Consider the following 19,638-nt stretch of genomic DNA (forward strand, 5'->3'; position numbering starts at 1 on the left):
CAATTAACGCTTTACAAGTAGAAGCTTGTGATCCCCCACTCGGTATGAGAAGACAATACTTGGCGGATAGATTTCTTCTAAAATGCTCTGTCCAAAAAAACAACCTGCTCCTCAAAAAGGTACAATTTCTCTCTGACTGCGTGACATCCTCATCTTTTTGGTTTCATAAACCACCCCCTTTACTAGTCAACAGTTTTCATTTTTACAAATCTTTCGAATCTAACATTTATCCTAAAGACCTTCTTCCCCTTTATCGTTTCCCATTTAAAACTTCTATTTATGCCCCAAGTGTTGAACTCACATTCGGAGTCGAAAGCCACCTACAGCCCCGGTGTACATTCAACCGTATTCGGTCGTCAAGATGGATAGGTTGGAAAATTATCTACACTGATGGATCTCGGTCAGATTCGGCAACCCATACGGGTGCGGCTATATATTGTGAAGACAACAACTTTCAAAGATTGTACAAATTGCACAAGAATGCATCTGTATTTACCGCAGAATGTATCGCAATCCGAGAAGCTGTCAAATACGCCTTAAGCTCACAATATAGCAAGTTCCTAATCCTGTCGGATTCCTTGAGTGCCTTACAAAAAATCAAATCCCCTCCATCCTTTTATCCCGAGGATGAGCTCTGCGTGGAAACTCGATTTCTTCTTTCTATATCAGAGGCATCCAATAAGAGTATTGTTATGTCCTGGATCCCTAGCCATTGTGGTATTCCCGGTAACGAAAAAGTGGACGCGTTAGCAAAGGAGGCGGTCCACTCCGGGGATCCTGCCTATAGTAATTTACTACCACTAGGTGATCTCCTTGTTATGACGAAGGAGAAGCAACTTCGCACATGGCAAGAATATTGGGTAGCCTCTTCCCAAGCCAAGGGTAAACATCTTTTCCAACTGAAACCAAATGTTACAGAAAAGCCTTGGTTTTCCAAAGTGATTCTGAACAAGTTTGAGACATCCTCCATATGCAGAATGCGCATTGGGCACTGCTGCAATGGTTCTCACCTGTTCAGAATCCATGTCCGGGACTCTGCCATTTGCGAATGTCAGCTAGATGAGGAAGATTTAAACCATATTTTTTTTGGATGCCCCATAAATGATTGTTATCCTGATTTCCTATCCGACCTCTCTGATATTAATATCCCATTCCCTATTCATATTCTAACTCTCCTGTCCCCACCCAATAAACGTGTATTTAAAATCCTATGTAAATATCTAGTTGTAAATGGTGTAAAGCTGTAAATATGTTTTATTATTATATGTATATATTATATTAAATACTAACATACTAACTTGTACATATTATATTACTAACACATGTGTATATATGTAAAAAAAAAACAAAACTACTCGACACTGGCCAGAACACCCAAGTTGAGATGTGAAAAGGCCATGAAAAAACGAAGAAGAAGAAGATAGTATATCTGCCATTGCCAGGTTCTTCATCAACAGTCAAATCAGCAGCATTTGCATTACATAAATATAAAAACAAAGTTAAAACTATTGCACCATGTTTCATCGTGTTAACTGCAAGTAAACTTCTATTCGTATAAGACTGAAAATCAATAATAAATAGTAATTAAAAACTATCGTCAAATGACAAGCCCCATTGGAATCGAAAATGAAATTTGCGTCAGAGATTTTGTGAACTACGAATTTGATCATAGACTAAAATATAGTGTCAATTGTCATGTGGTAAAACTTTTTTTAGGTGCAACTTAGGTATACCAACAATAGGCTAGATTAATGGGTAGGGTGCTGCAGCTTTGGTGAAATGAAAGTATTACAAAATCTTGGTAACTAAAATACAGCATATAAAATTTCACTGAAAATACTTGCAAAACTAACTTCCTTATTTGTGAACCACTTTGAGCTTTATTAAAAAAAAACAATATGTTTCTTTAGTACATTTATTTACTATACGTGAGGTACCGAACTCAATATCCAACAACAGTAATACGAAATATTTTACGATATGTTTATTTATTTAATTATCATATTTCAAACCTAACCATAATACACGTTTCACGTATAATGATTGTTTGGTAGTATTAAAAGTGTGTAATAAGCTCAGAGTAATAATGCGCCAAGCTACGCATTATTACTCACTATGCCCCACTTTCGCCGCGTGCATTCGTGATGTTGCCGCGTAATGTTGCACGATGGGAAAAAAATAATCATAACACAAATGTAAGGTAAAAAAAGCAATCTGTTAATTTCTCTAAAATTTTATTGTCCACGCGGAAATATTGATTGACACAACAGAGTAGATAAGTAAAGGGTCGTTTAATAAGAGTTATTGAATTAATGAACTTTTAACTTTAAATATAAAACAAATTTAATTTACATAAAACGGATATTTTTATATTATGTTCAATAATATTTTATGTTTCGAAGATAATGTCGGTCAATTTTCCACCATAGAGTTGTTTAATCCGAGGTCCAATTTTCATTATTTCTCTTATTAGATGAGCAAAGCAGGGTAAAAAAATTACTTACCTGGCAACACTAACGAAATTTCTATTTTGTTTCTTCGACAATCTGACAGATGGAAAAATAATTCAATATTTAAAAAACGCATTTGCTACTTAAACATTCGTTTGCTAATTACACATGAAATGTGATACCATCCTATTCTTTAAGATCCTGGCAGTATTTCTACACTTTAAAAGGACACAACACGGCATAGTTGAATTAAAATCAGGAGTTGCGTACTGAGCGACGTCTACAAAGAAACTAATGGGTCAAAACGTAAACCTACTCATTTATGAGTAGTTTAGTCACCTTCTGTTTGATGTGCGTATGCGGTTTCTAAACTTTTCTTAATTCTATTCTCTGTGGTAATAAGCATGGTAATAGAACTCTCAAATATTTAGTATCTAGCATTTTTAATTTATGGTTGAAAAAACTTAAATTTAACACACAATGTAACAAGAGCAAAATAAAAAAGTGGCTACTCGATCAAAAGTTTATATTTGAATAGTAGCTTATGTGTTACATATTTTAATTTTTCATATATTTTCTTGTAAAAAAAAATAAAGAAATATTTTATGTATATTTTGATCATTTCGGCCGTTAATTATATCAGTTTTTTTTTTTTTTACAAATGTAGATTATGTTATATGAGTGAGCATAAAAATATATTTTCACCAACAAGCTACGGAAAGTGGCTTGGTGGAATTTTAGTTTTAGTAAAAATATGAAAATTGAAATGTATAATTAAATATAATTAAATAACTCTAAAAATTTATAATTATATTAATAAAATAAAATACATATTTAAAAACACGTTTCATAGTTATTGAACTAGCAACGTAAAATGATAAAAACGGTAGGATAAAAGAATACGAGAAACTTTAAATGGCCCCCCTCCAAAATCAGCTAATAGTGACTTATGCCTCTGTACCTAAATGCTACAGATTTACAAAGTGTATTTTTAAAAGAATCTGTTGATTATCGGTTCTGAATCTACGTCATAATTCGGAGACTCATTGTGCTTAGTTTCTCCTTAAGTACCAACTGTATGTTTTCATAAGACTTGTTTCCAATCATCGGAAATTAACCCAGAGTGCACCAAAATTATACTTACATCTAGATCTGATTTATTTTATGTGTTTAGCTGTATTTTGCATTCATTAGTTATATTTTTTTTATACTTGAAATAAAGTTTTTTATACTATCTCTAGAACTCACTTCAAGGGAGATTTATTTTAAATAACCGTATTTAGTTTACCCAACCTAGCGAATGTTTAAATAATGAATATGACATATACCCTAAACTCAGTAACTGACGAATGTTACAATTGACTTGAGTGATTTAAAGATAAATGATCCGCATGACAGAAAAATATTATTTACAAAACTCTTGTTCAAACCAATAGACCTGATTACAACATCCGGCAGTCTGATATCTTAGTTGAATTAAACCTTATAAAAATTTAATCCCTCATTTTTATACTGTTGCACAATTTTATAAAATGCAATCATAGCCAAAATAAGTTGAACTAGTTTTTATAACAATTCTAGTACTTTACATTATTTAATGATAGAATAGTTTTACTTATTTATTGCATGTTCACTTTACTTACAGAAAAAACTTACACAATTTAAATTTATTTTTACGAATATAATTACATGTTACTAAACTGACAGCAAGTGGAAGAGTACAAAGCATTATCTAAGGATTTATTGGTAGATAATTTCAAGCAATGAATCATTGTATTCGCAATATAATGTTGCATTTCGCTTTCAACTTGATACATCACATTGTTTTCACTACAATTTGTGATCTTATAAATAATACCCAATATTTGATGAATATTTTGATATAAATAAATATGTTTGTATGTACTAAAGTGTGCCAACTATTAAATGATTGCTTATTGCATAACTGCCTTCAATGTTTGCCTTATATGTATGTAAAATGTGTATGTATTATATAGTAATATTTGCCAATGCAATGTCTTATGCAATAAATAAAAATAATTCATCATATCAGAAGAGTCGTAAGGGATTTTTCTCAATTAATCATTTTACAATTGAACTGTACTCTGAAAAAATATCTAGAGAATAAATTATTTTGGTTTGAGATTCTTTCCCTACCTAAACCCTTCGGGTTATTTTAATCTTATTTCCTTCACTTTTCATAAAATAATTTATTTCATTGAATGGCAGCATTTCTCGCTGTTATTCTGTGAAAAAAATCAATGATGCACATTTAACTTGTTAATCATTCCGAACTTCTTTTGAATTTGATTCCTGGATACAAATGAAAAATATAAAAAATGGGCACCTTGTAATTGATAAATGATTTTTGAACCTGACTACCACAGTACCTTCATTTTTCAATGTAGGTATTGATTGAATAGGGTAATTGAACACTTGAAAACCATGTTTATATTATAATTTACTCGATATTTTTTATGTAATTCTCCTTACATAGAGTTTAGTGGGCAATATGTTACTTTATTGAGCTTTATTGTTTTCAGATGATAATAGTGTATTTCTAAAACCGTAATGTTGACAGAAGTTCTAATAAGGCTTAAAAAAATTAGCGTAACCTAATTGAAGCCAAAATAAATTCACCTGACGATATACAATTAGCAAAAAGCGTTAACCAGTTTTATCAAATAAAAGTAAACTTTATCTGATGCTTTACGCATGTTTGTATTATTCTAAATTGTGCGCTGTGAAAAAGTACTTAAAACTTAGTCATGTAAAGCTTTAGGTTAATAAGATTTTAACAGTCTTAAAAATTAGTTAATTAACTCATTTGGTAAATTTCTTAAATAGTGTTAAATTGAAAAAAACAGTTTCATTTATATACTGAATTGTTTATTAGTCCATTTGTTTTTCCATAAATTATTCATAATTTTGTGAATATTGCTTTGTTGGTTCTTTTCAAGTTTTATAGTAGTTGATACTTCTAATAAATTAAGCTAGAAATCAGTTTTACCACACAATTCTATTTTAAAATAAATTTTACTGAAGTTTAAACTATTTTTTTAGTGATAAAAAAAAACGTTTTCCATAAAATTTATGAATGCACTATTCAAAATTTATTGAACGATGCTATTTTGATTAAAAATAGAATTCTGATTTATTTTTATCTGCATTTCTAATTTTAAGTAACATATCTACATTAAAAATCTGTTCAAAGTACAATCACGTCAATTAATAGCTTTTAGTGTGTACAGCGTTGTCAATTATCATACGGGATTAAAAGATGGACTTATTTTACCAATGTTTTTAATAAATATTTTGGGATAAAATACACTCCAAATTTAGCTAAAGACTATGTTACACTTACAAGACAATACCAAGAGAATTGCACAGGTAATTGTCACTTTTTGTTGACATTTTCAAAAATGTAAACTTCATTTAATATTATATGAAAATTAATGTTTACAATGAATCTCTAGCTTTTGAATGTTGCTTTTACTGCTTTCATTTAAACAAATTAAAATGGCTTCGAAAGTCTTATCGTACTTGCTCAAAATTCTAGATTAAGATGCATTTACCAAGCTTGATGTCAAAAACTCAATGTTTAAGATTTGTGGTGATCCATATATTCTGAAAGACTTAATATTGAGAACCTAGTTATATGTAAGTAAATAGTTTTATTGTAAGATGGATAGTCAGGTGTAACAATTTCACATATCATTTTTCAATAGCTTTCATTGTTTTCGAAAAGAAATCACACTGGCTTACAATCATTTTACTATAGTAAATATATTTATTGATTAAATTTCTTCGGTTTTCACGGCCGCTCAGATGCGCGAGTTTTTCTGGGTTATTATTGAAATCATCTTAGTACCCAAAAATAAAGAAATTACATAAGCATAGACCGAAAAAACACGAGTTTCAGGATTACCAAGCTGCATACAGCAACGACTGTGGCACGGAACAAACCCTAATTACATAACGTCGCATAAATAACATCAACCCTGATGACTCTGTAATGCAATCTGAAACTTCAGAAGACTGCAAACGACACATGGTATAATAACCCAGAAAAACCCATTGCGCAATATATTTATTGTATTTTATTATTCTGGCACAAAAACTGTAAAACAGAAAAATATATGTGCCTGAATATTCAAACTTATAGAATCATCACATTACATCAGCTTCCCCCAATATGAGTTTGCTAGTAATTTAAATGAATATATATTGATACTTTTATTGATGATTGAATTTTGTATTTTTATAAAGAAATAAATAATTTTAATAATAGCTTTTATTCATCACTTTTCATGGCAACATTTTATGTTTTGTGAAAATATGGCGAGAATTAGATTTGTTTTGTTGTATTTGAGGTTACCCGGAGTTTTATATCAATCTCTTAATTTACTTTGAATTAATTAAACATGTTTTGAAGCATTTATTTCAGATCTCATTATTTCATCCACCATTGACACAATAATGGTCAGTACAAACATTTGTTTTTTTTTGTATAAATTCGTATGAACCAATTCGTTTGATTGAGTTGGATTTGAAGTGGATCAGTTGTTATTTAAATGACGATTGAAATAAAAGTGTGATTTACAATTCTTGTCTTTTAATTTTTACCACATACTCCGCGAATTTCATATGTATTATTTTGTAACAGCTCGAATGCCAATCTAGCGTGGCGCAAAATGTACCCTAACTGCCGAACATTTTGCATTCGCGCACCGATTTTAGAGCCTTTTTTGCGATCCTAACTTTCGGTTGGCCTGCGCTCCGGCATTCGATCGGTTACTGACTTAATTATCCCTTCGCTAGTTTTTGTGCCCAATTACAATTCTCCAGGACTTAAAGCCTTTCTGTGTGGAAAGATTCCTACATACACAGGAAAGGGTTGTATTTTTAATAACATTTATAGCCTCTACATTGGAAATATCGATTTAGGCTATCCTGCAAGATTGAGATCAAACAATTCGTGGTTTTCATTATTTACAATTTAAGACCGTAAAGAACACACATTTTGTAAATGTTTAACTTTAGATTCATCAGCACAAAAGTAAACAAACAAGAGAATCCATCTTTACCGAAACACTTGTTTGTAATTATTTTTACTGAGATAATAAAATTTAGAGTATCGAGAATGTCCAGATCCGTACATTATGTAAGGCTGAAATAAGCATTATTAACAAAATCAACAAAGCGTTTGCAATGGTTTGAACATGAAGAGTTAAAGAACGGCTTAAAAGATTTTAGATGCGAATGTTGATGGATGCAGAAATCAAGGATGGTTGAGAAAGACATGGCATAACCAAATCCAACAAATACTTGAAGATGGACATGTCAAAAGTCAAAATAATCGGCATGTGAAGATGTATGAATGTAGAGGAAGCGAGATCTACATGTAACGACCGAGTGGTTCTATCCTCTCTGCCTACTCTTGTTGGAAAACGGCATAACAGCTTCTTAGTTTGCGTATAGTTCACACAAAGGTTATTTGATTATGGTTGCAGATTTGATTGCTACTGTTCAAATAAACTGAAATATATTTAAACTTGTATTTATTATTAACATATTACAACAGAGATGAAGAACATTTTAGAGAAGGTAATATAGAAGTCTAGACATCTACAGGTCTTATGAACTGTAATTGGCTAGTTTAAGCTCTTTAACTTCACAAGAGTTTAAGGAATAGTTAAAATATGGGCAGAATGGTGATGTTACACAGTGTGCAAAGTGGTCACTTAAACCACTCAATAACAGGTCATAAACCCTGGAGATGCCTAGACATATATTATCTTATCTATAATGTTTTTCATCTCTGTTGTAATATGTTAATATTATCAGCTCCCCGGGGAGTTTAATTCAGTCCTTGTCTACAAAAATTTGGACAAACTCAAAATATTGTTATATTTATTCAATAAATTTCACAAATTTAATAAAAACAAAAATGTTTAAAGAATCAATTTATTTACAAAACAATGTCAAATAAATACACAAGAAATAATATTGATCAAGCATAACTACATTAAACTAATTAATTTACTGTCTCTTCTTAGAGGCTTTCACAGCTTTAGAACTTGTGGCCTTTGGTGCCGAACCGCCACTGAAGAAGGAAGTTATCATTTCAGACATTTCCGGCATATCCTGCATCTTAAAACTACTCAACTGTTCCATCTCTTTCTTTGTTTCTGGGTCGTTCATCATCTTAGGCAGCACCATGATGATGAGAAGTGGGAGCACCATCATCAGAACCATGGGATTAAAGAGGAAATCGGTCATCCTCCATTGCTCCCGGATTTGAAAGTACTTGAACCTTGAGATAGCCTTCATTTTCAGAGGATAAGGAACTTGAATAACGAGAGATGTCTGTATGTGGTTCACTTTTCTTGCCCTGAATTTCCCCTTAGAATTGATCTCTACTCGAACGGGCTCATAAGCATGGTCAGGGTTAATAATTTCTACTATGTAAGAACCAGAAGGAACATTACTGATTATGAAAGACCCATCTTGCTTGAGAAAGCCTAAGAATTCTCCAGCATTTACCTGGACTTTAGTATCGGCTTGCCAGTTGATAGGTTCAAACGTATCAGGCGGATATACTCGTCCTTCGATAGTATATCTGCCATTGCCAGGTTCTTCATCAACAGTCAAATCAGCAGCATTTGCATTACATAAATATAAAAACAAAGTTAAAACTATTGCACCATGTTTCATCGTGTTAACTGCAAGTAAACTTCTATTCGTATAAGACTGAAAATCAATAATAAATAGTAATTAAAAACTATCGTCAAATGACAAGCCCCATTGGAATCGAAAATGAAATTTGCGTCAGAGATTTTGTGAACTACGAATTTGATCATAGACTAAAATATAGTGTCAATTGTCATGTGGTAAAACTTTTTTTAGGTGCAACTTAGGTATACCAACAATAGGCTAGATTAATGGGTAGGGTGCTGCAGCTTTGGTGAAATGAAAGTATTACAAAATCTTGGTAACTAAAATACAGCATATAAAATTTCACTGAAAATACTTGCAAAACTAACTTCCTTATTTGTGAACCACTTTGAGCTTTATTAAAAAAAAACAATATGTTTCTTTAGTACATTTATTTACTATACGTGAGGTACCGAACTCAATATCCAACAACAGTAATACGAAATATTTTACGATATGTTTATTTATTTAATTATCATATTTCAAACCTAACCATAATACACGTTTCACGTATAATGATTGTTTGGTAGTATTAAAAGTGTGTAATAAGCTCAGAGTAATAATGCGCCAAGCTACGCATTATTACTCACTATGCCCCACTTTCGCCGCGTGCATTCGTGATGTTGCCGCGTAATGTTGCACGATGGGAAAAAAATAATCATAACACAAATGTAAGGTAAAAAAAGCAATCTGTTAATTTCTCTAAAATTTTATTGTCCACGCGGAAATATTGATTGACACAACAGAGTAGATAAGTAAAGGGTCGTTTAATAAGAGTTATTGAATTAATGAACTTTTAACTTTAAATATAAAACAAATTTAATTTACATAAAACGGATATTTTTATATTATGTTCAATAATATTTTATGTTTCGAAGATAATGTCGGTCAATTTTCCACCATAGAGTTGTTTAATCCGAGGTCCAATTTTCATTATTTCTCTTATTAGATGAGCAAAGCAGGGTAAAAAAATTACTTACCTGGCAACACTAACGAAATTTCTATTTTGTTTCTTCGACAATCTGACAGATGGAAAAATAATTCAATATTTAAAAAACGCATTTGCTACTTAAACATTCGTTTGCTAATTACACATGAAATGTGATACCATCCTATTCTTTAAGATCCTGGCAGTATTTCTACACTTTAAAAGGACACAACACGGCATAGTTGAATTAAAATCAGGAGTTGCGTACTGAGCGACGTCTACAAAGAAACTAATGGGTCAAAACGTAAACCTACTCATTTATGAGTAGTTTAGTCACCTTCTGTTTGATGTGCGTATGCGGTTTCTAAACTTTTCTTAATTCTATTCTCTGTGGTAATAAGCATGGTAATAGAACTCTCAAATATTTAGTATCTAGCATTTTTAATTTATGGTTGAAAAAACTTAAATTTAACACACAATGTAACAAGAGCAAAATAAAAAAGTGGCTACTCGATCAAAAGTTTATATTTGAATAGTAGCTTATGTGTTACATATTTTAATTTTTCATATATTTTCTTGTAAAAAAAAATAAAGAAATATTTTATGTATATTTTGATCATTTCGGCCGTTAATTATATCAGTTTTTTTTTTTTTTACAAATGTAGATTATGTTATATGAGTGAGCATAAAAATATATTTTCACCAACAAGCTACGGAAAGTGGCTTGGTGGAATTTTAGTTTTAGTAAAAATATGAAAATTGAAATGTATAATTAAATATAATTAAATAACTCTAAAAATTTATAATTATATTAATAAAATAAAATACATATTTAAAAACACGTTTCATAGTTATTGAACTAGCAACGTAAAATGATAAAAACGGTAGGATAAAAGAATATTCTTTAAAAGAAAATTAATAATCAGGGGGAAATGATAGTGAAAATCTTGGATTTAGGAAGTATTATTGATATTTAGTAAAGTCGTTTAACGTATTTTGTTACTGTCATTCACTCACTTTGGCAATTAAAAAATATGTCATAAACATTATTTTAGTAACTAATTTGCAGTAATTTTGGTTTTTCCAACTAGTTATAAATAAATAAAGTAAATCATCAGACAGTTTTTTTAAGACTAAACAGATGAATCAAACAAAAACTAATGCAAACTTTTATACGCTTTTTTAAATTTTATAATTGATTAAATAATTTAATAATGTTATACAGAACCGGCAATGGAGCGCAAGAATGGCGGTGAGAACTGCAAACTGTTTGAACTTATCTGATAGTACCCAAAAGCGCAGCTAGTTTTATAGTAATTGGCCATAATGTTATATTTACTTCCAAGAGGGGAATTGAGACCATTTTTTATTGACCTACTGCCAAATTTATCCGTGCTAGAGAAGTTATTAGTATTTTGAAAGTTTAGATTATTTAGTTGTTAATGTAAAGGAATTGCACGATTCGCCTTTTGCACAGTCCATCAGATGATAATAGGTATTTAACCTAGGTCATTTAGACAGTAGACATTGGTTACCGAGTTATTCAAAACAATGTTTATACTGCCTCACTCTTTTGTATCCTTTATTTCTTTCACTAACACCAGAGCCCTGGACAGGTGGTTCAAAAAAAATCATTTGAGTTTGATTTTATTTGTTTATATATTTAAATGTACAATAAAATACAAGTACAATGTATATATCATCAGTAGGTAATTAGAAAAACAAGTAAGAAAAGTAAGTATTTATTCTTGGTTGCATTAAATTATTTTTCAATACAATTTTATGATTGGCTGTGGTCATAAAAAAATAATCAGCGTTGGTTTTTGGGAAAGTATAGAAATTTGTTTTTATTTGCAACACACACAAGTTTTTTTTAACCTCGAATTATTGAAATGAATCGGAATATGATGTTTTGGCTTGTATCGTAGACTCACATGTTAAAAGTCCTGAATCGCAGTTTACGTCAACTTAATTTTTAAAAGTGTTTATGTATGTGTGTGATTACGTTTTTTAAACGTGTGCGTGTTATTCACTAAAATTATCGTATTATTTCATTATCTTTATTGAAGTGGATAAATATACATATATTTATGTGAAAAATAAACAAAATTTGATTTTTAATTCGTTGGCTTGCTGAAAGATGCAGTTTATTTATTCCCAAGTGAAAACATCTATCTAACAAGAAAAAACTAATAATTTTTAAAAGTTATCTCTTTATAGAGTTTGAAAAGTAGTGTTTTTTAGAATGTAACTTCATATTTTGAACTTGTCGTTCGATGGAACTGAGTCATCGATATGACAATTAAATTGTTGTTGCCAGCCTACAAATTATGTAGTAACCTTAATATTATTTTCCGCTTTTTTTGACAGACTAGATATCGAAAATTTAATGTTCTGTGTGAGGACACTTTTATATATTCTTCCATAGACCAGGTACCTATTTCCCTATTTATGGTATTTAAAAAAAGAAGAGGTTTTGACTTTGACCAAAGCCAATCTGGTCACTGTCTATGGTCTATATCTACAAAAATAATACTTTTAATTTTACATATCTGTCTTTAATCGTGCTTTCATCTGTGCTTTATACAAATTTTGGATGTCATTCTTTATTTCAGTAAAAAAGTGCTCGTAATAAATATTAACTGATTAACCATGGCTGCTGCGGCTGTTGATATTGCTAGAGAAAAATCATTTCAAGATTACAGAAAAAAGTTAACGGAGCACAAAGAGGTCGAATCAAGACTTAAAGATAGTAAGTCTAAACTTTCAGTATATGCAATTTCATTAAAATACAACCTTAATATTTCTGCTGTAGTGATAAAACGGTTTATTCATGTTGTAAAGTGCATAAATACGTTTATCTAACCCGTGAACATTTAAATATATAAAATTATCATTTGTGTTTTTGCTCTTGTTATAGTGAGAGAGCAGCTCAAAGAATTGACAAAACAATATGACAAAAGTGAAAATGATCTAAAAGCTCTACAAAGTGTCGGACAGATCGTTGGAGAAGTTCTAAAACAGCTAACTGAAGAAAAGTGTGAGTTATTTATTTTTAACATTGGTTAATATTTGAGTAAAGTTTTGTAGTAGCAGTCAGTGCGTTTGGTTCCTTGTGTGAGGTTTCTAATACCATAATTCTGAATCGGGTTGTGGTCCCATGGCTAGTGTCGCGGACTCACGGATCAGAGATCCGAGGTTCGAACCCCACACTACCCCAACTTGATTCCCATTTTCTAATAGTGAGTTATTTACAACTCACTGAAAATGGCCACCAAAATTGAAATATTTGGGTAAATTATAAGAACGCAAATATTTATTTCTTTAAAAAAATAAATGATTCCATACTGGTTGGATAAAAAAGGTCGGTGAATACTTATGTCTGAATTTCAAAAGAAACTATTATAATGCATTTGATTATTCTAGTCGTTTTAGGCATATATTAGAAACATCACTTTGCGTTGTGCTAGCAGGAGCAATATTACTGATGACAGGGCTTATGACCTGTCATTGGCTGGTTTAAGTGGCCACTTTAACCCTCTCTGTTGCAACAAATTTTGATCGGAATAACTCCCCAGGAAGGAAATCCAGCCTGTCTGAAAACATTTGGACATACTCAAAACCTTGTTGAATCTAAGCTGGTTGAAATTATTTAAATCCCATAAGAAATAAACGCTGGCGCTTTTCATAATCCCAGATAAAATAATTATACAAATACTAGTCTATTAAAACCGCTTCGATGTAATGAAATGTTCACTGTTATCAAACTTTGGGAATATTTCAGAACGCTGGAGCCGCCTGTCTCCATGCAAATTTATATCAGAGTTTTGATATAAAGCTGGCGGCGGTGTCCTGAAATAATTCTAACAATATATCAATTTATTTGTCAGTTCAGAGAAAAACTTAGCACTGGCAAACGTCGGTTTGAAATGTAATTTTTTTGAAAAATGTAAGGCGGGATGTGGGATTGTGTAAGTACATAAAATCTTGAATAGGTTTTAAATTGAAGTCCAAATCTGGAAATCCATTTTTAAAAAATAAATAGAAGCTTACTAACAAATAATTTGAATTCAAATAGACCAATAGAAGCGTGTGTAAGTAATTCATAATAAATGCAAATATACCAATAGAAGCATGTGTAAGTAATTCATAATGAATGCAAATAGACCAATAGAAGCATATGTAAGTAATTCATATGAATGCAAATAGACCAATAGAAGCATATGTAAGTAATTCACATGATTGCAAATAGACCAATAAAAAAAGCGTATGTAAGTAATTCATATGAATGCAAATAGACCAATAGAAGTGTTTGCAAGTATTTCATATGAATGCAAATAGACCAATAGAAGCGTATGTAAGTAATTCACATGAATGCAAATAGACCAATAGAAGCATATGTAAGTAATTCATATGAATGCAAATAGACCATTAAAAGCATATGTAAGTAATTCATATGAATGCAAATAGACCAATAGAAGTGTGAACTGTACAACTAAAACTTGCTCATTAAGTGGTTAGTATAATTCGGTTATCAATTCGTTTTGCAGTCATCGTCAAGGCAACGAATGGCCCCCGCTATGTAGTGGGCTGCCGTCGGCAGCTGGACAAGGCGAAGCTGCGCGGCGGCACGCGCGTGGCGCTGGACATGACCACGCTTACTGTCATGCGCCACCTGCCGCGTGAGGTGGATCCGCTGGTGTACAACATGAGCCACGAGGACCCCGGCGACGTAACTTACGCGGCCATCGGTGGTCTGCAGGAGCAGATTAGGGAGCTGCGAGAGGTATGTCACCATTTCCCAACTGCGCCCAGTGGTACTTGAAGGCGAGATAATCAGTCTCATGATTCAGATCCAATTCGGGGACTATCAAAAATTTATCGTCATCTTATACCTATCCACACCCTGTGGTGCATAGGGCACTGCAGTGTATATTAATCATCTATCACATGAAGGTAAGGTGATCAGTCTAGGAACAATGAACTATTGCAGTATAAAACTACCTTTTAAATTAATATTTTATCTCCACCTTCCCAGGAATCGAACCCGGGACCTTGAGTATGGTAGGCGAAAGCACCACTACACCAATATTCTTAAAATTCTTCAGTATTTAATTTAATGTAATCTTATTGAAGATTTTATCGACTCTTTTGCCTCTGGCATGCAAAATTAAACTTACGTTATTGTTTATTTTATTACAGGTTATCGAGTTACCTCTGATGAATCCAGAGCTGTTTATCCGTGTGGGCATTACACCTCCTAAGGGCTGCCTTCTTTACGGGCCACCTGGTACAGGAAAAACACTCCTGGCACGAGCTGTGGCCAGTCAACTGGATGCCAACTTCCTCAAGGTTTGTTCAATACAAAATTTAATAGTTTAAAATGTATACAACTCGGTACAACTTCCCAAGAATTACTATTACGGTTTTATTAAGAATTAAATTAGTTCAGAAACTCGTAAGAAAATCATAAAATATAATATGTAATTTAGCTAAGTTAGAATTTAAGTTCACGTATAAAATTGTAATGTGCTCTTGAGGTGATTTTTCACAAAAATGACACTATAAATCAGCCAAATACTATTTTTTTTTTTAAATTCTAAGACTACCTGCATTAACATCCTGTGCCATGTCACAATATATTAGTCTGGTTTATATCTAACGTGTTCAAAAGAATATTATATCTACAAAAAGATGATTGCCGTAGTATTTTTTTCCATAGCAAAACATATCGACGGTGGAAAGGCAAAAATTACTAAGCGACATGTAGCCAACTTCACAGAAGAGCCCAAGTTTTTTTTAGCCATTCAAAAATATATTTTTTTTGTGTACGCCAATAAAATAGGTATATATGAGATTTTTTATTAATAAAAACAAAACAAAAAGACTTAAATTGGCTCTTCTGCAAAGTTGCTACATGCCGCTTTGTAATTTTTGCCTTTCCACCGTTGATACATTACTTCCTTTAGAAGGGGTACTTGTATGTGAATTCTCACTTGAGATTCAAAATTTCTGTATGAAAACAGGACTTTCCATTAATAATTGTTATAACACAGGTAATGTTTCTAGGTTGTGTCTAGCGCCATTGTAGACAAATACATTGGGGAGAGTGCTCGCCTCATCAGGGAGATGTTCAACTATGCCAGAGACCACCAGCCCTGCATTATCTTCATGGATGAGATTGATGCTATTGGTATGTTAGGCATATTGACCGGTTATTTGATCATTAGTAATAGTTAAAGCTAAAATTTTGAACAAGTGTTCCCCCTTTTACACAAAAAATATTGTCGATTTTACTTCTGATTTTTAATTCTGTATTAGTAATGATAAAAAATAAATCAATTAACTGGGTCTTAGTTTTTTTTTTTTCAAGGAATAACCGCTAACCTTCTATTTTAGAAGTGCGTCAGAAGGTAGGAATGAGAGGATGTGGAAGGAAGTTATGAGAAATACACCACAACACCCAGACTAATTGAGAAAAAAACCTTTCTTGAAATTGGCGGGAATTGTACCCGGTACACCAGTTTTACAGTTTGGCATCTAACCGACTGCGCCATGGCGCCTGTCTATTTGATCAAAATACTCTTTCTATTGGTGAAAATTAAAGATATAATCTGCAGTATTTTTTGGTGTCTTAATCTTTATAGACAAGTATTGAATTCAACCCTCATTAATATAAGGTTTTTTCTACAGGAGGAAGAAGGTTCTCGGAAGGTACTTCAGCTGATCGAGAAATTCAGCGCACTCTAATGGAGCTTCTTAATCAGGTGAGACGCTATGTATATTAATAGCAAATTGAGTTTTTTTGTTTGTTGTGCCTTTTCTTGTTCTGACTCTTTACCCGAGTGAGAACCTACTTGGATGTGATATTAACCCTCAAAATATACGCAGCAATAGAGTAAAAAAGTTGGCTAAGAGTGCGAATGACACACGCCACAATAACAACGGAAAAACTCTATTAGCATTTAAACACTCGTGAAAATCAAAGAAATTAGATTTATAATATTGTGGATACCCTTAACTGTGAAATGTTTTTATCAAAATTTATATTTTACGTTGTTGACTTTTAGATGGATGGTTTCGATTCTCTGGGTCAAGTTAAGATCATAATGGCGACCAACCGTCCCGATACACTGGATCCTGCTCTACTCCGACCGGGACGTCTTGACAGGAAGATTGAAATTCCTCTGCCCAACGAGCAAGCGCGGTACATATTATATCTTATAGAAAAGAATGAAATATTTCATGTGGACCTTGTATGAATCGAACCTGGAACCTCATGCACATTAATCTAACTCTTTGACCACTATGACATGAGGCGGACTCCAAGAATATAATATGTAGTTTAAAATCATTTGAAAATATAATTTATTCAACAATGTTTGAGTATGTCCAAATGCTTGCAGACTGGCTGGATTTCCTTCCTAGGGAGTTATTCATATTTAAATTTATTGCAAGAGAGAGGGAAAACATTATTGAGAGGAGAATATGGAAGTCTAGGCATTTACAGGGTAAGAAGGTGAAGAGTTGAGGAAATGTGGATGTTTTTAAACATGGGCAGAATGGTGAATGTTATACAGTGTGTAAAGTGGTCACTTAAACCAGCCAATGACAGGTCATAAGCCCTGTCAATGCCTAGACTTCCATATTCCTTACTATATAACATTTTCCCTAACTCTTGCAATAAATTTAAATACAATTTATTGTTTAAACAAAATAATCCTCCTTTGAGCTTTTGAAAATTCATTTTTCAACATGATTGACAATAACTTTTTATATATTTTTATTTTTATATACCATAATTTCAATAAATTTATATACATTTTAAATATTGTTTGTATTCTTTTGATGACACATTTCAAAAATAATATTACAGGTTGGAAATTTTGAAAATCCACGCTGGTCCTATTGCAAAACACGGAGAGATAGATTACGAAGCTGTTGTGAAATTATCAGATGCGTTTAATGGAGCTGATTTGAGAAATGTTTGTACCGAAGCTGGGCTGTTTGCAATCCGAGCTGAAAGAGAATTCATCATTCAGGTACTATATTATTAACAAATTATAGTTGAAAGGACTTGATCATTTTGTTGGAACTGTGTATGCAGTTTGCTTTTTCTATTTGAAATCCACATATGAAAACACTAACCAGTCTCACTATTTCGGGAAAAGAAAAACATTTGTCATCACTAAAAAGAAGCAAAGTGTATTTTTTTAAATTCAGATTCCAGTAAACTAGGATTACTCATGACAAGTTTTGTATTTTTTTTTACAAGAGAAAGGTTTATGTACAACCCTAAAACCCCTTTTATTTATTTTGATATCTACATTTTTTATAAATAATTTAACAATTAACATTCATTAAAATTCATAATTGTCAAAATAATTTTGTATTTTCTTACAGGAGGATTTAATGAAGGCAGTTCGTAAAGTCGCAGACAATAAGAAATTAGAAAGCAAACTGGATTATAAGCCTGTATAAAAATAGCTTTAAAGAAGACGTCATCTTATCTCGATTTATAAATACATACATGTTTTTACTAATATAAATACGAAACTGAAAATAAAATTGCATATTTACTAAACAATTTATTTTCTTAAACACAAAGCAAGGTCACCTAGTTGAAAAGAACATCGCAGTTAACACACACATTAGTGGAACGTTAATCAGCGGCCTGATTCTAAGTTCGCGATAATTTAACACGAGCTCGTGTTAATAGGGGTGCTATTCTGAACCACTCTCGTGGCACGAGAAAACAGTTTTTCTCATATATTTACATACAAAATACACAAGATAATACGGCCACGAGAGCGTTACCGCCCAGAATACGGATTTGAATTTACACTCGAAGTAAAGCGCGGCCGTGTTAATTTTAGCTTTAACTTGCGATAGCACGGACCCAGAATCAGGCCGCTGGAGCCATTGAAGGAAGGCTTCATAAACTGCTAGTGGTGAAATCATTTATGCGTCGTGCCATGTGCAATGCATGTAAGATGTTGGTCAAGTGACATTATTCTTTGCAACAAAATAAATATGGGAATATCTAATCAAAAGTAATAATTTTTTTTATTTTTTAGATACATATAAAATTAAATGGTGAATGAGGAACTCCAGTCCAACGAGAAATTGGATACAAAAAATATTTTATTAAGCGCAGTATAAATTAGAGCATTAAATTATAAGGCAAAGTTTCTTGAAAATGTATGTAATAAATATTTAAAAATATTTTAATAAAAATGAACTACTTTGAATGACGTCACTAGTTCATATGAAGCAACCAATGTTAAGAGAGTTACCGTCAATGGACCAATCGGCAGAAATGACCAAGAAGCAGAAGAGAACTTGAGACGTTCACACGCAGAGTAATTTCAGAAATACATAACTTTAAAAATCATAGTTCTGATACGATACATAAAAATATTTAAAAAATGTTTTTGACTTAGTTTAATAGTCTAATAACAAATAATAATAAAAAACACTGAAGTTCCTCATTCTTCATGCTTGCATAAAAATACTTATTTGTTGCGGACCATGAAATTTAAA

The 19,638-nt window shown here is 32.0% G+C and overlaps 2 protein-coding genes across 2 annotated transcripts; one reads left to right on the plus strand and one right to left on the minus strand.

The window, feature by feature from the left end:
- Positions 1–8,403: 8,403 nt before the first annotated feature.
- Positions 8,404–9,316, minus strand: LOC148278094 (endoplasmic reticulum membrane protein complex subunit 7-like). The gene has a single exon (XM_088231895.1). The coding sequence runs from the start codon at positions 9,165–9,167 to the stop codon at positions 8,493–8,495; it is 675 nt and encodes a 224-aa protein (XP_088088021.1). The 5' UTR covers positions 9,168–9,316; the 3' UTR covers positions 8,404–8,492.
- A 3,362-nt stretch (positions 9,317–12,678) lies between these two features.
- Positions 12,679–18,679, plus strand: Rpt4 (Regulatory particle triple-A ATPase 4). The gene is made up of 9 exons (XM_088231890.1): positions 12,679–12,847; positions 13,016–13,135; positions 14,646–14,881; positions 15,298–15,447; positions 16,165–16,288; positions 16,789–16,862; positions 17,166–17,302; positions 17,972–18,137; positions 18,499–18,679. Exons 1-9 carry the CDS (start codon positions 12,748–12,750, stop codon positions 18,574–18,576), a joined length of 1,185 nt encoding a protein of 394 aa, XP_088088016.1. The 5' UTR covers positions 12,679–12,747; the 3' UTR covers positions 18,577–18,679.
- Positions 18,680–19,638: the final 959 nt, after the last annotated feature.

This window comes from Micrasema longulum, unplaced genomic scaffold, assembly GCF_059751315.1.
Source record: "Micrasema longulum isolate JH-2025_06_02 unplaced genomic scaffold, ASM5975131v1 h1tg000929l, whole genome shotgun sequence".
Lineage (NCBI taxonomy): Eukaryota > Metazoa > Arthropoda > Insecta > Trichoptera > Brachycentridae > Micrasema > Micrasema longulum.